This window comes from Pholis gunnellus (genome assembly GCF_910591455.1).
Source record: "Pholis gunnellus genome assembly, chromosome: 7".
In the NCBI taxonomy this organism is placed as follows: Eukaryota; Metazoa; Chordata; class Actinopteri; order Perciformes; family Pholidae; genus Pholis; species Pholis gunnellus.
The window spans coordinates 14453240-14480392 of record NC_136533.1 but is presented as its reverse complement, the minus strand read 5'-3'; the positions used below and the strand labels follow the sequence as shown (position 1 = coordinate 14480392).

General features: G+C 44.1%; 3 protein-coding genes across 4 annotated transcripts in view; 2 read left to right on the top strand and 1 right to left on the bottom strand.

Annotated features, from left to right (window-relative positions):
* Window positions 1–563: 563 nt before the first annotated feature.
* LOC306699013 (B-cadherin) lies at window positions 564–4912 on the top strand (the record flags this gene model as incomplete). The annotated part of the gene is made up of 15 exons (XM_079163514.1): window positions 564–611; window positions 1002–1100; window positions 1208–1333; window positions 1415–1570; window positions 1677–1818; window positions 1898–2061; window positions 2139–2267; window positions 2359–2544; window positions 2640–2884; window positions 3000–3142; window positions 3228–3452; window positions 3598–3822; window positions 3903–4033; window positions 4310–4453; window positions 4586–4912. The coding sequence occupies 15 exons, from the start codon at window positions 564–566 to the stop codon at window positions 4835–4837; spliced, it is 2415 nt and encodes an 804-aa protein (XP_079019640.1). The 3' UTR covers window positions 4838–4912.
* A 2472-nt stretch (window positions 4913–7384) lies between these two features.
* tmem253 (transmembrane protein 253) lies at window positions 7385–10129 on the top strand. Its single transcript, XM_079163629.1, has 7 exons — window positions 7385–7514; window positions 7657–7818; window positions 7924–8034; window positions 8130–8186; window positions 8263–8373; window positions 8652–8798; window positions 8994–10129. Exons 2-7 carry the CDS (start codon window positions 7657–7659, stop codon window positions 9033–9035), a joined length of 630 nt encoding a protein of 209 aa, XP_079019755.1. The 5' UTR covers window positions 7385–7514; the 3' UTR covers window positions 9036–10129.
* Window positions 10130–11274: 1145 nt separating this feature from the next.
* The window catches only part of frmd4a (FERM domain containing 4A), a gene marked incomplete at its 5' end in the record, with an annotated part of 51600 nt that continues 35721 nt past the window's right edge, over window positions 11275–27153 (bottom strand). For both annotated transcript variants that reach the window (XM_079163245.1, XM_079163244.1), the window contains 13 exons: window positions 11275–14506; window positions 15606–15708; window positions 16740–17323; window positions 17451–17783; window positions 17911–18063; window positions 18390–18627; window positions 18743–18799; window positions 19047–19278; window positions 20714–20836; window positions 20929–21062; window positions 22607–22748; window positions 22906–23044; window positions 23790–23866. In XM_079163245.1, coding sequence (XP_079019371.1) covers window positions 14404–14506; window positions 15606–15708; window positions 16740–17323; window positions 17451–17783; window positions 17911–18063; window positions 18390–18627; window positions 18743–18799; window positions 19047–19278; window positions 20714–20836; window positions 20929–21062; window positions 22607–22748; window positions 22906–23044; window positions 23790–23866 — 2418 coding nt within the window. In that variant the 3' untranslated portion in view covers window positions 11275–14403. The remainder of the gene's footprint in view (window positions 14507–15605; window positions 15709–16739; window positions 17324–17450; window positions 17784–17910; window positions 18064–18389; window positions 18628–18742; window positions 18800–19046; window positions 19279–20713; window positions 20837–20928; window positions 21063–22606; window positions 22749–22905; window positions 23045–23789; window positions 23867–27153) is intronic.

Here is a 27153-nt window from a genome sequence, read left to right as displayed (position 1 = left end):
AGAAATGATTTAGATCATTTCATTTGAAAAGTGAATACAATCAAATTCAACACAATGTAGAGAGCTTGACATCCAAAGCTGTGCGGCAAACGAGTTTTCAAAATAAACTGTGCCAACGTAGTGCTGAGTGTCACGGGAGCCAATCTGATCCGCAAGTGTTATGTAAACACGGCTACTCTCAGAAAAAGGTGCGTCCCTACTCTGGCCAAAAGGTGAGAGTGGAGTGCATAAACACACACCTGCACGTCTGACAGCGACTGAGGTCACCTCTGGCTTCTTTGTTTTGTCACCAACATTCAACTGATCAAATCAAATAACTACTCAGTCAGCATCATTGGCAGCAAAGTGAAGCCGAGCACAGCATGAACACTGAAGTCACAGGCAGCTACGTGAACTACTGCTGGTAGTACTGAGTCTGGGAGATAATATATTTATCACGCTGACTGAGGAGCTCTGAAGGTGAGTTAGTAAATTCCACAAACTTGGCAGGCTGCCACTGGAGCAAAGCAGCAGACCCAGTGCAGTGACGTCGATGGAAAGGTTATCTCTGTAGGCTGAAGAAGATGACGGAGAGCCGGAGGACTTTGAAGGCGCTCTCTTTACTGTGCCAGGTGAGTGTTAAAAGATGGCTCGCTGTAACTCGTACATTTTCTTTCTGCAGTCAGAACACTGTCTGTTGCTTAGCTCACCTGTTGGAGTGTAAGAAGGCTTATTACATGTTTTATATTTGAGTATTAAAAAGTATTATGAACTTTGTTTATACTGCACTTTACAAAAACAGAATTATTCAATATTAATGTGAATTTTGCTTTGAAGACAAAAAAAATATACCTAATGACAAACAATAGATACGAATATAAAATGATATACAGGATTGCACTCCCATTATGGTTTATTATCAAATTATTATCGTATAAGTATTTTTTTTAAAGTGAATTATGGGCTGGTATATTTGAATTGGACAACGTTTGAACAACGTTTGAAAGATGTTTGTTCCTCAGTGTTTAGCCTTTCTGGCTGCAGCAGGAATTCAGCCATGCTGCTTGAACAACAGAATCAACTGTACGAACAATGAAACTCCAAGAGGCAAAAATGTAGAGGTAATTTGTAATCTTGAACTTGTCTTATTGATTAGATTGCAATTAAATATCTGAGCTGACATGGTGAGTTCTGGTTCAAACAGAACGACTGTGACGTGGACCTCGAGCAGCTCCCCACCGCTGAGTTTGCCCACGTGTCTGGCAGTTTGAAACGGATGAAGAGGGAGTGGGTTATTCCAGTAATCAACTTTCCAGAAAATGTCAGGGGTCCATATCCTAAATTCTTGGTGAAGGTAAATAACGTTTTGATTGCATTTTCACTAAATGTATCTTCTGTGAGTAAAGCCGTCTTGACTGTAAAGTCTGTTGTTTAGATCAAGTCAAACAATGAGAAAAGAGTGGCGATAACCTACAGCATCACTGGACCAGGCGCTGATCAGCCCCCTGAGGGTGTTTTTACTGTGGATCGGAGGTCTGGAGTGCTGTCTGTGACCCAGCCACTGGACAGGGAGAATACAGCAAAATACAGTGTGAGCTAAAACAAAAAGCTTAATCTCGCTTTATACAGTCAATCCCATAACTGTCTTTATCCTTATGCAAACTATTGCAATCAGAATGGTATGGTGTGTGTTACAGCTGTGGGCCCATGCGCTGAATGAGGGCATTAAGGCTGAGGAGCCCATGGAGCTCATCATCAACGTCGTTGACCAGAATGACAACGCCCCGAAATTTACCCAGAACCCTTTCTATGGCAGAGTGAGCGAAAGCGCCGACCCTGGTGAGTAAAGGATGCAGCAGACTGTTTTTACTAATAACTCAAGTCCTTATAGTCAGCATTGCATTTCTGTCTAAAACAGGTGACTCCGTCATAAAGGTAACGGCAGTGGATAAAGATGACCCACAGACATACAATGCTATAATAAGGTATAGGATAGAGGGTCAGACGCCCACAGAGGACATGTTTGCCATAAACCCAGCGAGTGGAACGATCAGTGTGAAGGCAGGCGGACTGGACAGAGAGGTAATATCATCACCACTCTTCTCTTTACGAGACTTTGTCTTTCCTCATTTCCACTGTAACTCGTGTTCCCGTGTCAGACTCACCCGGAGTACAAGCTGACCATTGAAGCTGCTGATATGGAGGGAGGGGGGCTCACAACCACCTGCGCTGTCATAATTAGCATCACTGACTGCAACGATAATGCTCCACAATTCACCGTCACATCTGTGAGTTAAAAAATGCACAAATACTTCATAATAATGTTGAAATACGTTTATTCTGTAACAGCATGGAGTACAGTTTCATGCTTTACCCCAGATATCCACATCAGTCCAAGAGAATGAAGTTGGAGTGGAGGTAATAAGAGTAAAAGTCACTGACGAGGATGAGTTAGGATCTCCAAATGCCAACACCAAATATTCAATAATCAAAGGCGACGAGGGAGGAGACTTCAACGTCACAACAGGCTCCAGTAAAATGGAGGGAATCCTCAAAACAGCCAAGGTTGGGAAACACCTGTCCATTTTTTTTTTTTATAGAAGACTTTATAGAAAACGGAGTACTTCATCCGTCTTTCCTTGCTCCCCAACACTTCCAAGGGGCTGGATTTTGAGAGCGTTCCTGTCTTCACTCTGCTGGTGGTGGTGACGAACGAGGTGCCGTTTTCTGGACGCGTGTCGACCTCGACAGCCACGGTCACCGTAACAGTCACGGACAAGAACGAGCCTCCTGTTTTCAGTCCAGCGGAGATCCACGTGAGCGTCTCAGAAGATGCGAAAACACAGAGCTCTGTGGCCGACCTCAGAGCGAAGGACCCGGACACAGCCAGGAAACAGAGCGTTAGGTAACAACAACACACCTTCTGTTTACATGTGGCGGCAGCATGCACGTAGTGTGTTTATATGCATGTACACTATTCTGTTTTAGTTGTAATCAGGTTATGTCTCTGCTTTTTTCAGATATAAACTGCATAATGACACTGCCAGGTGGCTAAGTATTGATAAAGACTCAGGATCCGTCAAAGTTAAAAGCAACATGGACAGAGAATCACGCTATATCAAAGACAGCAAATACACAGTCCTAGTTTTGGCTTACGACAATGGTAAATGTATACTTTTGCTCTGCCCTGAACACACTGCCACAACCTTCTTTCCCAAACATTAAGCCTTCTCTTTTCATTCTTCTAGATACCGTCCCGGCTACAGGGACGGGTACTCTGGTTGTGACTTTATTAGATGTGAATGACCATCATCCTGTGATCAAGCAGAGGAAAGCCAGTCTATGCAATAGTGATCCTTTTCCTGCCCTGCTGGATATAGTGGACCTAGACGGACCTGGTCATGCTGGACCGTTCACTGTGGAGCTTCAAGGAGAGCACAGGATCAACTGGACTATTAGTACCAATTCCACAAGTAAGAGAGCTCATCAACAGTATACACAGACAGGAAATATTGATGTCCAACTCTCCATGACACTCACAAATAAACAAACATTGACTCAAAAGTCAAACCGAGCACTTCTCAAGTCTTAATTCTGAATCTTTTCCTCTACTTGCAGATGACGTGGCAGTCCTGGCTCCAAGACGGGAGTTGTCACCTGGGGACTATAATGTGCTGATGCGAATCTATGATGTCGGCATGATGTACCAAGACAGCACACTGGACGTAGAAGTGTGCCAATGTCAAGGGGCTGTCACCACCTGCTTCCTCCCACATTCGGCCCCTCGTCTGCACGGTTCTTCCCTCGCAACCTCAGTTCTGGGAGGAATTTTTGGTCTTCTGCGTATGTAGCTAAAGTCTTTTATATTCCCCCTATTGTCCTAAATCTGTCTTTAGTTGCTCAGATCTTTCTGTTGACCACAGTACTGCTCTTGCTGCTGTTGCTGTTGCTGAGAAGAACGAGGAGATCGGAGAAGGATGTCCCTCTTCTTGAAGACGAACCCAGAGACAACATCTTCTACTACGACGAAGAGGGAGGAGGTGAAGAGGACCGGGTAGGAGCCGGAGGTTTTAATACAACTATTACAAGACATCTGCGCTGTCAGATGTCTGCTCTTACACTCTTTAACAGAATAATAGGCAGGTTTAGCAAACCGATTCAAAGGCCAAATATAGGCAGAAGGTTTCTCATAGACTGCTATACAATCAGAGGAGTCTCCCCCTGATGGCTATTAGAGAAAATGCAAGTTTAAGGCACTTCCACATTGGCTTCCTTCTTCAGACCCGGAGGTCAGTTTGAGGGTCTGTTTCCTCATGTTTTCTTTCTTTAGGACTATGACCTGAACCAGCTCCACAGAGGGCTTGATAATCGTCCTGAAGTCTTCTGCACTGATGTGTTTCCTACTGCCCAGAGTCGCCCATGCTACCGCCTACAACTCCAAGCCAATGAAGAGATTGTCAAATTCATTGAGGATGTGAGTGATGCTGAATTTTAGACAAGAATATATTAAGTATCTAAGAGTTCAGATCTACAGAATGTATTAGTGCAATATGTATTGTATGTTTTTGAGTGCTTCAACTCAGTATGCGATATGTTTTCCATGTAGAACCTGCACGCTGCAGACAGTGACCCCACAGCTCCTCCGTATGACTCTCTTCTGGTGTTTGACTATGAGGGTGCTGGCTCAGGCGCCAGTTCGCTCAGTTCGATCAACTCCTCAGACTCAGATGAGGAGAAGGACTTTCAGAGCCTGGCCCTCTGGGGCCCCCGGTTCAGCAGGTTGGCTGACCTGTACACAGGCGGGATGGACGAGGACAATGACACAGAAACACTGCCAGGAAAAACAGAATGGGTCTGAGGTCCTTAGACTGCTGTGTGGCCTCTTTGTGCTGCCTTCTGTGGCTTTTTGGCTGAGAGGGGCGATGTGTCATTCTTAGCTCTCCTGGCTTGTTCATTTCACTGACGTGTTGCTGGAGTCTGCAGGTAAACAAGGGCTTTTAAAAACTAAATGATATTAAGTTCTGAGCTTACGGTGACGATGTAATGTTATTCAGGTCAATTTCATACCAAAACGTCATTGCACAGATTATAGTAAACATGATTTAATCCTAGTTTATGGATTTTTAAAGCTGATTTAGGTAAATGTAAAAGTGGGCGAGGAAGAAGAGGGTTTGAACAGCATTAGGGGTTAGTAGTTCACTGCATTTATCAGGCCAGTGGTGGAGCGCGTAGTTACACGGAGAGAACATCAAACACCACCTCAGCAAGTTTGTATTTTAGCTTTATTATTATTATATTAGTGGTACTTCACTATTTAGTTTAGTTTTTTTATATACCTCTTATTATTTATTATATTTTCTCTATTATATGCTTATCTGCTTATTATTTATTGCAGTTCTTGTGCTGTTGTGAAGAGATAATCTGTCAGAACCCTGGATTGGTAAAAAAAAAGAGTTGCTGCACTTAAATTATTTGACAAAAATCTCTCAAATAAAACATTCTCAGTCAGTACTCTAAACTTTTTTCTTCAACACGTTACCTGTAGTTCTTCAAGCTTCAGTCATAGGTCCTATTTTCAATGTTCTCTTTATAGGTCATATAAATGTATGTTCATTTCTCCTATTGTGGGTGAGACACTGTTACTGCATACAGTACCTAGGCTTGAATGTGTATTATTCCTCTTTGAAGATTTTCTTTTTCACTGAAAACAAAATAAATCTAAAATGTTGATGTGCCAGAGGAGCTCAGGTCAGAAAACAATCTATCATCTTTCTGATTCTGTTTTTCTTTCAATTTAGTTTTTGTTGTTTTTGTATTTACTTTTTACCATCATCTTATCCTGTGTTCTTAATATAATTTACTGTGTTTTAACATGTTTGGTATTCGGTTAAAACTGCAAATACAATGTTTTATATTTGAATGGAAAGGCTAAGCAATCAATACTCAGTCAGGTGGCTGAGTATTACCAGCATTACATCTTACCTTCTTTTACCCTTACACACACACAGAACATAGAACACGGAACACACACACACAACACACACACACAACACAGAACACACACAGAACTCAGATTCTGTCTAGGCCAGCAGAGAAGGCCTTGCTGGCCCTGACGGCCCTCCACTGCCCCACACACATTCTGCCGCAAAGTCACAGCTATAGTAGCCTATTAACTGTAGTTTAAATACAGCCAACGTAATATAGGGGACAGATGATTAATTAATTAATTTTCTACCAGCATACAATTAAAATGTTAACAACAGTTTTACTCTTTAGTTGTCACCTGATGTTACCAAACGTCATTTACCTGCAAGGGTCAACTGTATAAGCATTATGTTCCTGAGCTGATCAGCGTTTCTAGACCTCCAGAATCTTTGTTTTGGTGAATTTGTGTTGCATTTACAACCGGCGCCCAGTGGGTGGCAGTGTATGGCACAATGCACAAGGGTCCACTGCAGTGACTGCAGTTATATACAAAGCAAACAGCTTTTTGAGTAGCTGTCCACTGTAGTGACCACTATGCGTGAAAGGGTTAATAGCATGTCCCAAACTTACTGACCATGAAATGCTCCACACATAATTGCCTCCATGATTTCATATTATTGTCACGCTTCTTTAATGCCAAAGTCTGATTGCACAAACAAATCAAACATGTTTCACTCTTATGATAATGAGCAACAGCTTCGTTCACTGATGGCATTAGCTATCTAAGTTATGACTTATTCAAAGCTGCTTTACGTTAAAGTGAAAGTGGACAACGTTTGAAGCAGTGGAGTTGAGTACTGTGTGTACAGCAGGCAGCTTACTGCATTGGCAGGCCTGTGGGGGAGCTCATAGTTACAGGGCACTTACATCAGACTCCATGTCAGCATGAGTGAAGAATTTTCTCTAAAGTAAACCTATAATGATGCAGTGATACCTATATTTTTGCAAAATGTCCTGGATAGGCTGCTGATTTGACTCATGTCTCTCAAATAAAGTATTATGGAGGACCTTCCAAATAGCCCAAGTTTTGTTTTTCTTTTACATACTTACCATATCACCCTCATAATATCTTAACGTGCCCTTTTAACATTACTCTGTGGTCCCTTGCTCTTACTTGACATATTTTCTGATTATAATTCTTTTTTTGTTGAAAAGAGAGTGAATAACTTTTGCTTCACACTTAAATGTAAACTTTGTGTGTCATATAAACTAGTACGTATTTTGTTGTTTGTACTATAGGAGAGTGGATACTGGAGTTATAATCTCAACCGGTCTCTAAAATGAAAACAGGGAAGTCACAGTAACCTTTGCCAACCAGCTGATAAGCTCTTTAGTCATGACCAATGATTTCCCTGTGGCACTTCCTCATGAGTGGACTTCAGTCAAACATTATCATCCAACTCAAGTGAACTCTGACCCCCTGGATCTGCTGCACTACTGTGAGAAAACAATCCGTCTATAAATGAGTCTCATTTTTAGCTAGATGACACTTTCTGTTGATATGAGGGCCCGTGGATAAATGAGGAAAAGCGTGACAACTTTTGGCAAAGGTAAGCTGCCACATTGACTGAAATCCCGTGTCGAATCTGAATCAAAGGTGTGTGTGTGTGTGTGTGTGTGTGTCTTTGACTGATTCTTTTTAAACATCCATTTTGTTTTCCTAGACAAGTTAACTGTTTTCTTCCATAACAGATGACACAGAACATGTTCCAGGAGGGGTTGTACCAGGTGTTTTTTAAGGAGACACCCCCAACCCGCCCACTGAACCAGGTTATCAAACGCGGGGAGCTAATCAGTGGAAGGATAAGTCGTTGGTTTGGGACTGTGGTTAATACCAGACTTTTAGTCACTGGAGTGAGATGCTACTTTCTTGTTATTGTGCAAACCATTGGTTAAATTTTAAATGCGCTTTAAGCATTCAAACTCTCTGCCTGCTTCATACCTTGTTCTTCCCCTCAGGTGGTGCAGCTCCTCAGTGCATTAGCTTGCATACTGGCCACAGTCACCTATGCATGTGTGAGCTACAGCTGCTCCGTCTCCATGACTACACCAGTGTGGTCAAGCTTATGTGTGAGTCCACATCTGCTTCGACTGATAAACACTTTAGACAGAGAGAGAGAGAGACGATTAAAACACTACAATCACCACTGTTTGTGTTGTTCCAGTATTTGGCTGCTGGGTGTCTGGCTATGGAGGTTCAGAGGAAAGCTAATAAATTAAAGGTAAATACTTTGTGTTGTAGTTTTGCTGCTTACATCATCAGCTGCATTGCTTAATTTTTGCGTAAATCATGAACAGATTATCGCTCTGATGGGTCTGAACCTCTTCAGTCTTCTGTTTGGCTTCTCTGCTCTCCTGGCCAACAGCCTCGGGTCCACGCAGCCTGTCGCACTCAACACAAACCAACAGGTAATTCATTTAAAACATGGAGACTGCGTAAAGACCTGGTCTGGTGTTTTTGTTATTATAACCACCAATACCCCTAGAAAACAGATTTCTAACCATTATGAAAAGCTTGTTTCAACCTCCACCTTTATGTACTGAATGAGTAGAAATGCTTCCTGAGCTGTGAGTGAACTGTCCTCCCCTCTCTCTCTCTCTCTCTCTCTCTCTCTCTCTCTCTCTCTCTCTCTCTCTCTCTCTCCCCCTCTCTCTCTCTCTCTCTCTGTCCTCATCCTTCCCACTAGCGTGTTGGTTCATATGTTGCAAAGGGGAGCTCCATAGCATTTGCCGTACAGTGTTTTCTGGCGTCGTTCTACATACTTTTCCTGTCGTTGAGAGGCCTGCGTCGCTACAGTCCTCCCCATATTCAGGCCTACACCCGCCTCTCACAGGTAAATATAGTGAGACGTACAGAGAGATACTTTTTTTCAGGAATACAGTTTAAGTCAGCTGATTTGCTGTGGCGATGACATGTTTTGTGGGAAGCTGTTGTCCAAGTAGATGTCCAGTGAAATAAATCAGAGATACCAACTTTAGAAATTTGAATATTTAATGATGTCTCACTGTTTTTGCTCTTTTCCGGGCAGGATCCAGATGAAACCAATGAGCCTCTACTGGAGCAAGTGTAATTCAATCAGTGAAACTCAAAGACCTGAAAAAACACACTCCTGCTTGAGCAGCATTTTTTAACCTCAGTTCAATCAGGAGAGACTTGTTTTATAATTTAACAATGATTTATTATAAATGCATCAAATATGAAAAGTGCAAAGTCTTTGGCGATGGGATCCATCCTGCAGTACTATCACCGAGGGTAGGGATACTGAGGTCCAATAGGCCTAATCCCCCCTGGAGTCCAGACACTGGTGGTGGTGGTGAAAAGAGTTGCTGCAATCTGATGATGAATCAGGAGCGTGACTGTGATGCTGACTGGAGGTGACTGGGGTGGAGGAGGGTCGCATCTGCTTAGCTGAAATGACAACTGACAGCAGCAGAGAGGAGAACACTTTAAAGTTTGACAGCAACGATATGATTGGCTTCAGGAACCGGTGTGCAGAATCTGGTTTGTTACATAAAAGTGCATGCCCCCAATCAACTGATAGAGTAATTACAAGGAGAGGAGAAACAGAGATTATGAGTGAGTGTCTTCCTGTTGTTGATCAGGGTCTGTATGGTTGGTTTTAACCATAATTGTTTTAAATATTGTGAAATTCAGGATCACTTCTCGGCATTCCAAAAATCTTCAAATTCACTTTCACAAGGGGCAGCAGCTAGGTTTAAACCTACAAAAAATAAACAGCATGTTAAACAAGTAATGGTGAACACAACACACAGCGTTGACTTATTAAACATTTGAATCAAGCAAAATATATGCACGTTTTCAAAGCTCAGCAATCTGTTTATCTAACATTGTTCAAATTGATTCTAGTTTTGCCATTTTGCTGCTCTGTGGTCAACACTAGAGAGCAGCATCGCCACTGACTTGTCACGTGTTTCAGTCTGATCCACAAATCAGCTCATTCTGTTTAGTGCAAGAAGAATAAATGAGGAAATTGTTTCACATCAGATGCCAAAAATAGAAATAGAAAGACTTGCTGGTCAGGGCAAAGCCATATATTGAAGAGAAGAGGAACGCACTCTAAGCTGCAATGAGTTAACTAACAATGTGGGAAGGCAATTCCCTGTTTTAATCGAATGACCATTGACTGTAAATAAATGTTTGTTTTAATAAGCTTGCATGGATCTCTTCACTTCTCCAACAGATCTTAATTTCCACGTTCACTTTTATCTTTAACCTAATTTAACCTTAACCTTAAAACCTTAAGTCCCAGTCCTAAAACTGTCTCTTAAAAGACTTGACAAAATGTCATAATGTTACAAAAATGTCCTCACTTTTTATGGCCTAAAACTCACAGTGGTCCTCACAGAGATAGAGGAGTACATGGAGTTCCGAAAAGGATTTCATTAAGGACATAAAGCAAGGTCATACACCACTCCTATAGTAAGCTCACACACACACAAGCACGCTAACAGACGTGTAAGAGTGAAAAAAAAAAAAATCCCGGAGGAGCTAGTTTCTCACGGCATGTCGGGCTAACGGCTTCCAGCTGTTGCCTGGTTGGAAGAGCTGCTATGGGAACACAAAGAGTACAAAGAGAAACATGGTATTCATTATCAAACGGACACAGAAGGAGAATAAAAGAAAGCAGGATGACGAGGTTGGGTGTCCTCACAGACACTGACAACTGATTCCTCTGATAGAAGCCACTTTTCTGTATGGTAAAGTATCAAAACTACTGTTTGTGTGTGTTTGTAGTCTGTGAAGCTGGTGTTTTATGATATGGACATATTGAGCTGCTCAAACAATCTATTTGTTCAGATGTCTGCATCTCCTGCACAGAGAAAGATTGTTCAGTGTGATCAGAGCTGCTGACCCATGTGTCATAGTGAAATGTGTGAAATGAAGCCTGCCCAGATGCAGTTGTGCAGCTGTTTAATCTCGTGGTTGGGTGATGAGTAATATCTTTTATCTTTAGAGTGTTTCTTCCTTTTGACCCCTCAGGAAATCCTTCTTCTTCTCCTCTGGGAGGCCAGAGTGTAAGAGGGAAGTGACTGAGCCCTGGATGTGCTGACAAGAGAGTGAGTGTGTCCGGAGGAGAGGAAGTGGTGAGGGGATCCCCTTTGATAAGTCTCACTGATACTTTCAGCAGTATAGCCTGGAAGTGAGTGAACGGCTAAATATCTTCATGCTTTTCCATAAAAAATGTAAAAAAAGAAGGAAAACAGAAATGAAAAACAGATGAAGGCATAATCTTGAGAACATTCATCAATAATTTATTTTTCTTACTCTCAATAACCAACACTGCTTCTCATCTTGAAAATTCATCATCAATTTCCAACAACACAGTTTTGAAAAATGTAAAGTTACTATACAAATTTTAATAGAAAAAAGAATAAATTAACTGCGGAATTCAGTTATTTTTTTTTATCAATTCCACATTTTTTTCTACAACACCTTTAATGTATTGTTACAGTTGAACAGAACTGATAAAATCAAGTTACATGCTCTATTGTCTGGTTGGGGAAGTGTCTTCTACTATTAAACTGTCTGTTAAAATGAGCTTCATTTTGCACATCTGGTAAACTGAATCTATTGAGAACAATGAAGATGTCTAGATCCTACGTGACGAAGCAGTAACTGGTCATTTTGTAGCACCTGAATGCATTGTTACAGAACTAAAAAAAAACAAAACAATACTGGTTCATATAAAATGGAACATTGTAAAACAATGAATGTGAATGTTAAAAACCCCACAAAACCTTACAGTGCCCCTCCGTACATACAGGACAAGACTGATAAAAGAGTTAGTTCATTTCTCTTGGAGTATTACAAAAAAAACCTCATACATCTCTATGAAGCACAGAACATATGGTGTGTTTGGAGCTACAGAGGGACGGGACGTCACACTTCTTCACATCGGGCTCAGAGATCACCACAGGGTCGAGATGGGGCACACTACGGAGCAGGATGTGCTAATGTTAGCGTATACAGGACGGGTGCTGAATGTCTTTGGGTTGTTTGTTTTTTTTGTCAGTGGATCTGCAGGGCATGCATGGGGTCGTGTCTTAGCACACTAACAGTGGGCAACGACTTTGAGTGAGCAAAGCGGGGTCAAACTTGCGCTCTCATAAGGTAACCAGGGAGTGCTGGTTCCAATCCTGGGTAAAAACTGATCAAATCTGACCAGGCATGGGTGGGGAACTCTTGGAGAACCAACCATGCAGGGAGTGGACTAAGCCTTCTTATTTAAATAGTCTAGAACGTGGCAGATTACAACAACTGGTGTGAGTGCATAAAGGAAACACAACACTATGAGGGACAGGGAGCGATGCCATGAAACATGTTGCACCGTTCACCCAGACATACTGGTGTCGTAAGACTGAAAACAATATGTCCACTTCTCTTTGTCACTGAGATGCAGCATCTGTCATCCTCTCAGTGGATTAACACCAGTTCACATTTTTTTTTTTTTGCAACAATGAAAGAATAATGATCGACTCTGGTTAGGGGGAAGATGAGCGACATTGATTTAGATACAAATAAAACATGCAGAGTTCTAAAACCAGGTGTGCTTTTCTAACCCTGATCTGAATATCTGATTGTTGATTGGGATGTGGGTTAAAGAATTGTTTGTTTCAGTTCTGTCTATGGCTTCTCTTCTGCACCTGACAGTGGGGATTAAATATTGTCGAACATAAAATTCCTCGATGTCCTCGTACTAATAAAAAGAGCACTGTCGTGTAACACCTTGTCCGTGGTTCTGGCTTTTCTACCTTCCTCTTATGCACTTTGATACAACTCACTATTAAAATATCGAAAGTGGAAAATGAAAATTCCCTAATTGTACGTCCAGCCCTCATAGACACGGTTAATGTTGTGCTTTTCAAAGTACATTTGACTACCTTCTACTCTATTTGTCTGAGTGTCTGTACAATGGCTTTAGACTTGAAGGAGGGGCTGTTCCAGTGCTGATTACAGTACAAATGTAAAGCACCAACATGTTTGGCACATTTGTACTTGTTTTGTGTGTTCATAATATGTGTTGTGACTGCCAGTGTGTGTGTGTGTTCTAGTCGCCATTGAGTTGACGCTGTCTGTGTCCAGTCGGGTTGCTCCTGTCATGTTGAAGGGGTGGACAGAAAGACGAGAACGCACAGTGCTACAAAAAGGGGACTCGGCGTGGTGAGAAGAACCGGTATAGAACCAAGACCACCAGAGAGGAAGAGACACTTGTGATAGAAAAGATGGTTCACTATGGAGATTCATCATTGAACAGCCTCAACATCAACCACAAGTAATTCCAACAGATGTCAACAGACAAAAGTCATTTACTTCCCGGCGGTTGAAAATGTGAAATCAGAATCTCTTGTTTCTATATCAAAACTACAGCCAAGTAATTGTAAAAATGAAGTCACCGAAATAAGCATAGATTAATGCCAAACCCAATAACCACAACTCCCAATTCACCGATGACGCACTAATGATCGTTTACTCCAAGCATGGCCGAGCAGAGACCACTGCAGCATGCCTGCTTTAATTCACTCTGTCGACTCAAACCAGTTCATATTGTACAATGTTTGTTATTGCTATAGTCCTCATCAATATCCCAGATAGAGTCCCGTAAACCATCCTGTTATTGTCACTGTATGGCACCAGCCCGGGGACCCTGGTGTGACCAGTCGATCCAGTAAGTTGTCTTTGGTTGTGGGTTAAACAGAGAGGAGTTCAATTTGTCATCTATACGTTTGTTAATCCAGATTTTTCCTGAAAAGTCATTTGTCATCTTCTGTTATTATAAATATGTGGGGACAAATAAACAAAAAAGACAAACAACATTAATGGAATATTGAAATCCAACACAGTTTGTTCGGGCCTGGAGATGGGTTTTAAACTGGCGGCTCAAATCCAGCAGGTATCCTCTGATTGGGTGGCAGTGCACTGGAGTTAGTTAGGTCGGGGGACCAAAGATGAGATATGAAACACATCCTGGAATGGCCGATGTCGGTTCTGTTTGAGTTGTTTGCTTGATATTTTTCTGTGCTCTCTCTTCCCATCGCTGTTTTTCCTCCTTGCCCCATTGCTTGTGTGCGGAGGGTGAGTAAAGAACGGGCTCTGTGGTGCTGTAGGACAACAGTTCAACAGCTGAGGTGGCACTTCTCAGTCTGTCCTGTGAAACCAGCCCTCAACAGAGCCCAGCGAGCGTGTCCCTGTCCAGCTGAGCTGTGACAAGGGGGCATAATTAAGAGGTGGGGAGATGGATGGAGGGCAGGATTTAGGAAGGAGGGAGGCTCATGTCCAGTCCGCCAGTCCGCTCAGGGCAGGGTTTTTTTGTCGGGCCTTAAGGATGAGGTTGTTGGTTGTCTATGGGTAGTAGTGAGGGACAGTGGAGAGGCAGCAGGAGAGGGCAATGGGACTTTTCTGGGCCCGATAGGAAGGTCTCAGACCAGGGTTCCAGGTTTGGCCTTATCACGTCCGTACCACTGCACATCTGCCAGCTCTGAACACAAGGGGCTGCTGGGAAAACAGCTGTCACTGAAAGACCTGCAGAGGAAGACACGGACCAGGGCTGTAAAGGTAAATTGATCAAAACACAAACAGATACTATTTCCATGGTTTCAAGCATTTATCTACTTTTGAGATTGTTTGTTAAAGAAGTGTTCTGTGTTACAACGCTTACAGCACATGATTACAATAAGTATTTATATTAGTAAATCCTGTGAGGCCACAGAGCAGAGCACATGCAGAGATCAGATGCAGATACAGCCGAAGAAGGAGTTCATGACACAGATACCGCCACCGTCAAAGAGCAAGAGATTCTCCGCTTTCCCTTTTGTCAGCCCTCCACAGTTGTTGATAAAAGTGAACAGTAATGCCTCATGAGTGCCGAACACTTTTTAGAGGTGTGCAAAGACAGATTTCTATAAATAAAAGTCGGATTGGGAATAAATTCAGCACTGCTGTCAAATTATATTTTGTCTCCAAGGTTATTTTCACTCTGTAATGCTGCTGCTGTGCCCCTCGAACAGTACACTGTAGGTTTAGACCCCTGCCAGGTCGAGACCACAGACAGTACCTCTATGCATCAGAGCTGGGCTGAGGGGGAGACTGACAGACGTCCTCAGTAGGAGAGCTGTCTGCTGTGCCTCTAAACCAGGAGAGAGGACACACACACAAGGAAAGGAGGGTTAGTGCAGACAGAGGGAGACGAGGAAGAAATGACAAATATTAGGTAATAAGAGAAATTTCCATGATGAAAAGGTAATCGGAGGAAGTGAGAGATGACAGGACGACGAGTGAAGAAACAAGAAAGAAAGACGCAGTGAGTGAATCAGTACCTCAAACAGCCAAATAGAATGAAAAGTCAAGAGGAGCGACGAGAGAGGTTTAAAAATAGATGTTACGCCCAAATCTCATGAAAAACATTCTTTAGGATTAGGTCAGCAGTGTAAAACAATATCAGATGACAGAAGTCAAAGCTTGTGAGGTTTGGATAAAGATGGAGAGAAAGAAGCTGAGTAGCCAAGATGCAGTTTGTCCTAAAATAATGTAAATTCATATCTTCTTGTCAACCCGGTCTGCTGCAGTGTGTGTGTGTGTGTGTGTGTGTGTGTGTGTGTGTGTGTGTTGGTCTGTCTCTTACCCGCTCTGCCAGTTGAGGATGTGCTGCGGGCTACAGGGGGGTGTTGGTGTGGCTGCGTGTTCGCTGCAGGGCGTCACACTCCTCTGGCTGTGAGGGGATGCAGCTGTGGGGAAAACTGACAGTTAGTCATGCAGCATGAGATAGAGAGAGACACAAGCTTCAAAGACACATGTATTGAGACACATGGATACACAGACACAGAGCAAACACACATGGTAGAGGCTGGAGTGAGGTGAGCGGCAGAGGAATTCCAACTATGCTTCACATGGGAGTGGGGGTGGGGGTTGGCCCAGGGCTCATGTTCGAGAAAGGTCACACGACCTACCCCCACGTCAGCCTCGTTAGCGCAGTTGGCAGCGCGTCAGTCTCATAATCTGAAGGTCGTGAGTTCAATCCTCACACGGGGCATTGAGTTTTGTCCATAAAAAGTCTATGCGTAAAATAAATCTGGAGATTTTTCAATCACAATTTTAGGCTCAACCCAATCCCGGATTTCCAGTTCATCCATGTGATTTTTTTTAGGCTCAATCCAATCCCAGATTCCCCGATTTCCAGTTCATCCATGTGATTTAAGCATTATATTTATATAATTTAAGTAGGATGCCATTTTTTATTTCAAAATTTACACAAAAGTAAAAACAAAACGGACTTTTTGATGTTTAAATGTAGTTGATGCAGTGAGATTTGATTGCTAACATAAGGATTACGCATTGATTCATTTTCATTCACGTAAGAGAAAAGTGGGGTCACCTACTATACGAGAATGAGAAAAGAGGGTTTGAATGTTTGTGCTGTATTCACACAACAAGCTACACAGCAACAGGCTACAAATCATTTCAGATGGAAGTGGTTGACATGAAGCGACAAAGTGATGCTCGACATTTCACCCTCTTCCAATCCATCTAAAAACAGGCCGTAAACCAGTTCCCAGAGCTCATAATCTAAAGGTCATGAGTTTGAGCGTTACTTGGGATATTTTCTCTTCGGCATTTATTGTTAGAACCTCTGAATAAACAAAATATTAGTCAACCTGAATAAACAGTAATAGTGTACATTTTGTTATCTAAAAACACATGATGATACTTTTTACCCATATGAGACAAGGTTCATTGTGAATAAATGAAGAAGACCAACCTGGTGAGCCCTTGGCGAGTGTTCCTACTCTACTTCCTCGACTATGTCCCAGAGTGCCTTGCTGTGACCCCGTCTCAGAGGAAGTAGACCCCGAATGTGAGTGACTCCTCTCCTTCAGGCTCCCTGAGGACCTCTGGTACCAGCACCGCAGCTCTTCAGACACCGCTGCCCTCCCCCCTCCTCCGCTTCCACCACCCTCTCGCCCCAATGACGGAGTCCTTACGATCTGAGAGCGCGACGGCGTGAGTCGGCCGCTCCCCTCTCCTCCCTCCTCTCCCCCCCAGGCCTCCTTGTACAGTCCCCCGGCCGTGTAGGAGCTGGAGGTCTTGAACTGGGCCTTGACGCTGTAGTGGCCCTCCTGATCGCTCTCCAGGCTGCGCACCACCACAGGGTTTGGGCTGCCCTCCACATATAGCGGGTACTCCTTGATGCGGTACTGGGAGGAGGGCTGGCTCTGGCTGTGGAGGTAGACTCCGTGGTGTCCCCCTCCCACCCCACCTCCACCCGAGCCTCCAACAGAACCGTTCTTAGCTGCCAGGTTGGGCATGGAGCCGGAGTTAGAGGAACCCAACTGACCTGCTGACCTGGAGAGAGAACAAAGGAACAAACACATACAACTCTATTCATTTCTTTATATATATATATATATATACAGTACATATTGGCAGAAAATGAATTGTGTGAAGAGAGCCACTTTCCCTGCATCCTTACCTGTGCCTTTGCCTCTGTCTCTGCCTGGCTTTGGAGGGTGAGTCCTCTCCCAGAGTGGAGTAGTTGGGGTTGCTGTTGGGGGGTCCACCAGATGGGTAGTAATGCTCTGAGCTGCTTTGGCTGGTGCAGGATGAGCAGTCATCCAGTGGGTCAGAGCCATTGGAGTTGCGTCCCGGGACCAGGAAGAAGTCAGGGCTGCCGAGTGTGCCCAGGGTGTGCGGGTGTACGCCGGGTTCGGGCGCCAACAGTTTGCCCTGGGACTCAAGGCTCGAGCTGCGGTTCCTAAAGTGCTGAGCGAGACTGTGCAGACGTGTGGGACTGATGTCCACTGACCTGTGAGATGCAGCATCACAAAAAAAGTTCAATATAAGGACTGAGCTGGAACAGATCTGCAGAACCACGTGAATGTGAATGTAATAATTAAGAACCAGGTGTTTTTACTGAAGGTACAAAGACTGACCTAGTGGAATGTACGTAGTGTGGGGTCCTGGTCTTCAGGTCTGGGGTTGAGGGCATGCTGGACTGAGAATTCCAGTGAGGGAGGTTCCTGATGGGGCTGCTCTGCAGAGAGTTACTACCCCCTGCTTCTGCACTGCAAGAGCTTGGGAAACGCCTGTGATTTGGCAAAGAGGCAAGGAAAATAAACGCAATTCATAATTAATGTTATTCCTTTCACAGAGGCAATCTGTGTATGACGAGCTCTACTGAACTCGTGGTCAACCCCACATTTGAGGCATTCATCTTAAGACTACTGTCACGGACTGACTCAAGTCTGGAGTTGTAGTTCCGTCCACATTACTTACATTTGAGATGACTAAACAATATCTCAAATAAAGTTGTTTAACACTTGATTTAAATCATTTTGGGCAGCGTCACACACACACGTGTTAATACACAGTAGCTCTATTCGAACGCTAGTTAAGGTAAACTCCCTCATACCTGGAATGAGAGGAGCGTTTCTTGACTTTTTCATAGGGCTCATCCAGTGACGACTCACTCCATATCTTGGGTTTGATGGGTGACTTATCGTAGTCAGGGCGTGAATAGTGCAGGTGTCGCAGGCCATCCAGGGACTGAGGTGGAGGGGGCCGACTGTGAGATGGCGGTCGAGGAGGGAGGCCCTTGTGAGGCGATGCTACTGGAGAGAAGGTGGGGGTACCTGTAACATGTGGATCATCTGAAATAGAGGAATAATTGAATTACAGTGGAGCATTAAAGATAGTTTTAAAAAAAAACTCCGAAATCAGCGAGTTATTGAATCTTGCAGAGTAGTGTGAAGGATAGAGACTCACCATCATCCAAGACCAGAGCGTCAGACAATGAACTGTCTTCAGAACCGATATTGGCCTCTAAAGGACAGAGAAATAAAGACGGGAGGTTAGAGATTGTACAATTACTGGATCTAAAACTTGTTCACAAATCTTTGATGTGTCAAAAAGCAACAATGTTGGAACTTGTCAGCTCCACTGCCTTTTATTCTATTACTCTAAACAGTACTTGAGAACAATACTGCTGTGTGTCGTGGCACCTACAGCTAATCAAGAGTACAATCTGATTTCCCTGTAGTGCATAGGATATATATATATATATTGGTACCCTCTATGATAAGCGAAGCTCTCAGCGTAGGCTTCTTGCCGGAGCGGACCCGGTGGTCATTGATAGAGTTCTCAATTTCCTGGAGCTTCTTCAGCGCGTTCAGATAAGACGTCTTCCTCTGTTTCTTCAGCTTCTTGCTGCTCACATGAGGATCGCTGGCGAGGCGCCGGGCTGCCTCTGTAATCTGGGACTGAATGGCAAACTCCCGCTCCAAGCGCTCCAGTTCCTCCTCCTGGGATAAGCACACACACACACACACACACACACAAACTCTGAGTAACACAAGCACAAAGACATCGGATTCGCAAACAGATTTAGCAACGAAATCTCCGCACAATCCCAAAAAAAACAAGGCTTAGTCTGCAGAAACATATTCAGACTGTAACTCGCCCATGCAACCTATTTGGTTTGACACACACACACACACACACACACACACACACAGAGCCTTGCCAGAGAAAACACACTGCGGAAATAATTTATCTGTGCTGCAGCACCACATTTTCTCACCACTGGATATTCTCTATTGAGACTCTCTGTCCCCCAACAACAACACGGCTCCATCAATCCATCCTCCCTTCCTCTACACGGCTCCTGGGATTCGTGCAGCAGAGACTTAAGAGGTGAACCAAGTAAAACATACTCTGTCAAAGTGTAAATGTGCTGCATGTTGCATGCATGTTTGGTAGACTGCAAAAATGTCTATCTGCTGTACAATATATACTTGGTGTAGTATACTGTTAAATAGCATAGTATAATAGACAAGGAAATAAACTGTGTGCACTCATATATGTGAGAACAAACACTTGATTTCACTTGCCTCCAGAGAGACAGAGCAATGATGTATTCACTTGCACCAACGTCTTACTGGACGACCTCAGTTCCCTCTCTCTAGCAAACCTTTCACAGTGCTGCAAGAGCGGCTTCTGTTGCTGTGTGTGTGAGTTCAAGGTGTTCAGGGTAACTTTAGAGACATCTTTCTGCTTGCGGGGCAGTTTTGTGATATTGTGTCCCTGGATTCTTTTCAAAGCATACAACCTCAGCGACACACACACACACCCACGTGCCTGCATACATACAGGCGCGCACACAATCCTACTATCACCACTTCCTGTGGCGAGAGTGCTGCTATTTTTAGAAGCTCTGCTGCTCTGGAAAATCTACCCGTGGCACAAAAAGACAAAGATGCAGGTCCACGGCGTCTCTAGACTGTGGCTTTTTCAGTGTTGTCTGTTTCCTTTGCTTAATAAACAACTCAGTATGGATGAGGTAATCTATCATTACGTCAATCATCCTCCCGACCATTATGAGAGTATTAAGTGGCTTTAAATGAAGTTAATCCTGAACCGCCCCTGATCTTCACTGTGTAACTTCTAGAGCTTTTAAACACCAGTTTGATCTATAACGCCCATACTGCTCATAAATGGCTCATTAACATTACAGCTGGGTTAAAAGGAGATAAACACGCTTAACTAATTAGCGCTACGTTCATATATTCCAATTACTGCAGCACAGTGCCTGGCACAGCTACTTGCTGTATTATGTATTTGTTTCATACAGTGACACTACTAGATGACCTCCTGTTTGTATTTGGCCTGTGTGGGGAACAGGGAGATTGTAAAGTGTGATTAAGCGCTACTGTGGAGAACAAGGAGTTGCAGCATTACCTCTCCCTTAGCAAGAATTTTCTGCTCGTCCAGTTTGTAGGCGGTACCGATCTTCCGTCTGACTGTCGGTGGCTCCTCTCCCGGATCCAGAGGATATTCCTTGGGGAGCTTCCCTGTCAGCTCCTACGGAAGACGACAAGGGGACAAATTAGAAAGGAAGAGCTAAAAAGCATTCCGATTCTCAAAATGTTTGCCAGATCTGTGTTTGCTCATACCGCCTCTCTGATGCAGATGCTCTTGAGTTCCTCTAGTCTCTTTTTTAGAGTTTCCTCCAGAGCGTCCTGCCTAGCCCTCAGTGCTACCAGCATGTCCTTCTTAGCTGTCTGCGAGCTGTCCGATTCCTGAGAGCCTGCACGGAGAGACAGACAACACATCACGTGAGGACGGGAGTCTGGAACATATGTGTGTGTGTGTGTGTGTGTGTGTGTGTTTGGAGTAGTGGGGACCGCTTTGGCAGATTGTGGAGGTAGACAAAATGGGCATGCACCTGCTATCCTCGCAGGATGTTTACAGGGAAGTGAATGGAACGTTTCGATAAGGAAACTGAGTTTTAGTGGTGTGTTTGTGTGAGTGATTCAAGGAAGGGGCAGTTTAGGACAAAGTCTGTGACGCACACTCTCCAAGGCCCTGAGATGGTGCCAGTCTTGTTTGCAACATGCTTTGTTAATAAAAAAAAAACACACACATCCCCAGACATACACACTGTGTTTCCCTCTGTAGCTCTCTCAGTCAAAGATAGCAACAATACAAAACAAACCACTGAAACAGTTGTGACAGAACATTAAATGGCTCTCTATTGTTACAAGTTATACTATATTAGGTACACAAACACTAGCAGTGTCCATTCAACTGTCCTTGCAGCTCAAAAACACAACATTTTGTAGTCACAAATGGTTTCAAATTGAATCAGAGAAACTCTGTGATCGAGTCAGACAGAGACGTGTTGGCTGTGGCGGGGGGGGGGGGGGGGGCGGCATGGATTTGGCGTCAGTTCCTGTGACATGTTTATGTTGTTGGGCAGAGATGGCCTCCAGTCAGCAGTGGATTATGAAATCAACACACTGACTCAACACCAATAAGTGAAGTGACAAAACCCAGACAGATAAGACAGAGACACCCTGTATCATACGGGGTGGGGGTGGAACTGGAGAGGGACAGAGAGGGGAGAAAAGGGAGATTAGGAGACTAGGAATGGATAGCTGAAGAGATAAAGGGAAGGGATTAGGGACAGATACATGTCTCTGTACTGAGATTAAGGAGGAAACAGAAAAAACAGATCCGATCAGGAAGACGAGCTGGAGAAATCTAAATGAGGAAAGCGCGCAGGACAATTCTACTGACAAGTTTCAGTGTTCTGCCTGATTACTCACTTTCATAGCATGCAACACACTTTACATGGCTGTCTGGATTTAAAAGGGCATTTTGCTGTCTAATCTAAATTCAGTTCCCTTCCTGTCACACTCATTACTTGTTCAACACGGATAAGCGTTGTTTTAAAGGCCGCGGCAAAGCTGTCCACTGACCCGCTGCCCTATTCATTCCCTTACCCACTAAATTTAGAGGGGACAGGGGCCTGTGGAGGATGTGTCCGTGAGACATGGAGGGTGGGTGCGGTGTTCCATACATACAGAAAGCCACTGGGTGGGGTGTGTTTGCGTACAGTATGTGTGTGAGAATATTCATCGGGGAATCAATGGCCTCTTTCCAGAAGCAGCTGTTTCTGTCTCTCCAGTTGTCAACCAGACTCCCCCTCACCAACACACGTGCAAACACAGAGACGAATGTGCACACATATCAGTCTTTCTCTCTCCCTGTTATTCAGAGTTTCTTTCTCCTTCTCTTCCAAGCACAGTCACACACCCACACACATACACACACTGACCATATACTGACCTGACGAGAGCAGACTGCCACTGCTGCCACTTATAATTTTGCCCTTGCTTCCCATGTTTGCTAGTTTGGAGGTCTTCAGAGTTCCTGTTTCCGTGAGGTCGATAGCGATCTCATTCAAACTCCGCGCTGCATGGATCTTAGACTGGAGAGACAAAGAACGGAGAGGGGTTTGTCAACGCACATCGTTAAGCAGTTTAATTGCAAGAATCTTGCTGACCATGCCTGCTGAGTCTGCTGTATCTCATGCACGTTTCTAATCATGTCTGCGGTGTGAGTGAGTATGTGGTGGGCCTGCTGACCTTGCTCTGCTTGCGGTCCAGGTAGAACTGGTGTTGGCTGATGGCCATGGCCCAGATGGACTTGATGAGGGCAGGACAGGCGTACCACGTATGCACCGCGATGCCGCTGTGACCGAACGTCCTTCTTGTCACCGACGCCCTACAGTAAGAGCGGACACAAGGCCTCCTTATATACACTGAATACAAAAGATATTTTTTTGCAAAGCCACACACGATGTTCCCAATTGTTTACTCATCCTTATTTAAACAGACATCTGCAGCTAAGCAACCGACCAGCTCACCCTAATGACAGCTTCCTTTGAAGAAAACCCCACCGCTCTCTGTTTCACCCTGTCCGTGTCTTTTTCTCTCACTCCCTCCCTTCCTCTGTCTGTAGAATAACACTCCACATATACAGCCATGTTAAATAAACACGAGACAGGTCACTTCCTCCGCAAAACAGCTATCGCGTAGCCATCTATCCTTCTGTGGTCAACTACTGAGGTGTGTGTGTGTGTGTGTGTGTGTGTGTGTGAAAGAGCACATGTGTTGGTGCATGCATGCGGCCGCACGAGTGTGTTAATAATCAGCCTATCAATCTGTGTCAGGCTCCGCCGGGACATCCCCAATATCTTGCTCTATTGCCAAGACAAATGCTGCAACCATTACTGAATTAGATTCCAATCTCTCCTTTTCTGCACTGAAGTTTGAATGTTAACAAATTCACATATGGCACAGTGGTAATTTGTAGTAAAAACTACTGGAAGGTGTCCATAACTGAGGGAAAATTCCATCACTTCCAAATATTAGCTGGAGAAAATTCAATAGCAATAACATTCAATCACTGAAGTAGAACTGGTATCATGCAGCTCAACACTCTGCTTAAATTTGTGTTGTAAATTTACCTTCTTGGGTCATGAACTTCCACTGAGAACTTCTTCTCTCTGAAGTAGAGGTTCTCCAACTGACGCCATTGGAACACCTGAGGTTGAGGAGGAACAGACACTCTTCAGGACTGCTAAAATAAAAACATGCTTCACATTAAATCCACACAGCCTTCAGCCAAATCCTCCATTCTCTTCTGAGTATGTTCCAATTTGTTTTGAGAGAAAGGGCAATGGATACGGAGGAAGAGGAGAAAAAAAATGGAAGAAGCTGACGAAGAGGAGGAGTTGGGAACCGAGAAGGAGGTGGAGGGAGAGGACCTAGTCTGTGGCTCTCTGATCAGGTCCAGACCAGGCGGCCATGTCCACATCAGATCCCTTCGTTGGATGACCTCACTCTGGAGAAAGACAGTGTGAGAGGGAGGAGACTTTCTTTCCTCTGCTCAGATTTGATTTTTTTTCCTCTTTTCCGTCCTCTTTATGAACCATCGGCTCCTCTTTAAATGGAGCCAAAGCCAGCTGGGCGAGAAAGTTTCCCCCCAGACGTACTCCACAGCATGTGTGTATCTAAAATCCTCCCAGACGCAGGGGAACAGGACGTTATGAGTGTGGGTGGGTGTTCACCATCTGTAGGCATGTGCATGTGTGTGTTGGTGGAGGGAAAGTGTGTAAAGTTAAGTTTCCTCCTCTCCTGTAGCTTTGCGAGGAGAGGGAGGGGGCGTTAATGTCTCCCCTACTCCTGACCCCTCCTCCCTCCCTCAGGGACTGTGCTTCCTGCTTTGGGCGATGTGGTTGGGAGGTGTGTGTGTGTGTGTGTGTGTGTGTGTGTGTGTGTGACGAGGGGTCAGGGGAGGAGTGATGAAGGGGGAAAGAAGCTTTCTGTGGCCCCAGCAATTGAAGTGGCCTTGCTTTGTTTAGTCAGACCTCTGTGTACTCGCACATACACACATTCACCGAGTCTGTTTCTTGTTAGAGAAGAGAAGAGTGTGGGCTATTTCAGAACACAAGTGGGCCTGCATCTATCAGCTGGAGCTGACACACACACACACACACACGCAAACCCCTGATGTGCACTGACTAACCATGAGTAACAAAAGTAAAGCTTAAGACTGACAAACAGGAGAAAAGAAGTGGAAGACCCAGCTATGACGGGATGAGGGAGGAATAGAGGAGAAAGGGAGCTCAGGGAGGAACAGGTCACAGTCCAGGAATTTTAACAGCCTGGGAAAACAATGGACGGAGGGATGAGAGGGAGGAAAGGGGAGGAGGGGGAAGAAGTATGATGAAAAAAGTATGTAAACAATCTAATGTATGTATTTATGTGCTGTAAGTGTGTCTATGTGTGTGTGTACGTGTGTGCGCGAGCATGAAGCAAGAAAACCGGCGCCCTTATCAAAACTGTTGCTGTACCGTACATTTTCAATGGAGTGTGAAGTGCTAATGTAGCATGGTGCCAAATATAGCGGGCAGGGTAGATAGTGAGTGAGCGACTGTGCAAGTGTGTGTGTGTGTGTGTGTTGGCTACATATGGGCCAGAGCTGTGGAGATAAGACGGGTGTTTGTAATTGTGTTCAGGCACGAGACCACTAAAGCTGTGCTCTCCTTTCGGAGAGAAGCTGCTGCAATTTTAGTCTTTGATGTTGCAGGAAAGGTTGTGCATGTGTGCAAATAGTGTTCAAATATATCTGGAGTGTCAAATCAGCAGTCACATGATCTACAACGAGGTGAAATCAAATCCCCTTCAAGTTTAAAAATAGACATTTCTGTTGTGATTATGTGCTGTTTCAAAAAGTGGCCCAGAAGCCCAATAGCGTGAATATCTGATAAAAAAAACATGCTGACAGATTCTTTGCTAGGAACTCAGTCAAAGCTGTTGGGTGCTTCTGGTATTAGGGTGAGGCTGCTGCGTGTATGCGCGCATATGCTATAAATCCTCATCCTTTTGTCCGTACAACACTCGCACACACAATGGCACAAAACATGCACAAGCAGAGGAAGGGACTGGTCGTTATTCATAAACAAGCTGGGTGTTCATGTGCACAGACCCGCGTCTGTCTTATTATATTGTCTGTGCGCCCGAGCGAAAAGCCATTTATAGATGAAAAAGGTCAGATCTGATAGAGTGTAAAGGTCTTTACCTCGGAGATTACGGGAAGAATAGGAAGTTTAAATAGCATATGTGAATTATTATTTTCTAGAACTGGACCTGAGGCCTCAAAGGCTATTGTTTCACCCATGGGTGGGGCTCTGGTGTGCAAGACTATATCCACCGTTTGTCATGGAGATGCAGATACACTCTGGAGGCACTTCCTGTTGTTTGTGTTTTGGTTATGGTGTTTTGGAGGGATGACATTTATGGAAAAACTAATCAGAACAGGCTGTGTGTGCCTATTTGCTTCAAATGAAACACAGACTGAAGCTAAAGTCAGTGCGTGTGTGATCTCAATCCCCTGCAGAACATGAATCTATATGTGAGATGGCATTAATTGAAACCATAGCTTTGTTTGATTGAACTTTCTGGCAGCTTCTTCACAGTGTTGACAGAAGCTTTCCCTTAAATCTGTCCATCAGGTAGTCAGTCAACACACAGACCCTATAATCTCTGTCTGAATGAGTCAGAACACACTAACGAGGCATTAGTACGGTGTGTGGTTCAGTTGTAAACGCCTGTATGTGTGGACTGTATGTGTGTCTGCATGTGGCCTGCGGTAAGCAGAGGGGGAAAAGTACGTTAACATAACCAAATAAATGCTGAGGCTGCGGTGGATGGTCTGCATTTAGAAACAACAGGGATCTCCCCTCGTTAAAAGAACTGACTAATTAAACACAACTGCCTCGAGAACACACGCCTATTCTACAGCACAACTTGAAGTCACTTAAGTCGCTTGTTAATGAGAATGGTGTTAAAAACCTCGATCTTTTTTACTATAACAAAAGACGGTAATTGGCCCCATAATGTCTCATAATTAGTGTTCTGCTTCCCCCTCACTGAGTCACAGTACTGAAGACCGGTGTGAGTCAGTGGTTACTGGTACTGGACTGGTTGATTGACTCACTGAATCAACTCTTCTTCTAGGTTTGCTGAAATAGCGATGATTCTCGTTAATACCATCACATATGGAAAGCTCCTAGTGACCTCTATGAGTGTCTCTGCCTATGACACATTGAACTGCTCCGGAAAGGAGCACCACCCACCCCTCTTCTCTCTGCCTTAGTGGAACAAACCTTACTGTTCATCGGGATTTAGTCTTGTGATGTTGCATTAACAAGACATACAGTCCACAAATCTCTTTTGGGTCAAGCTCCTTAGACTACAATCCCACTTGCACGGTGAGGAGGCCCAGTCTCTGCTCTTAAATGTGTGTGTGTGTGTGTGTGTAAGGGT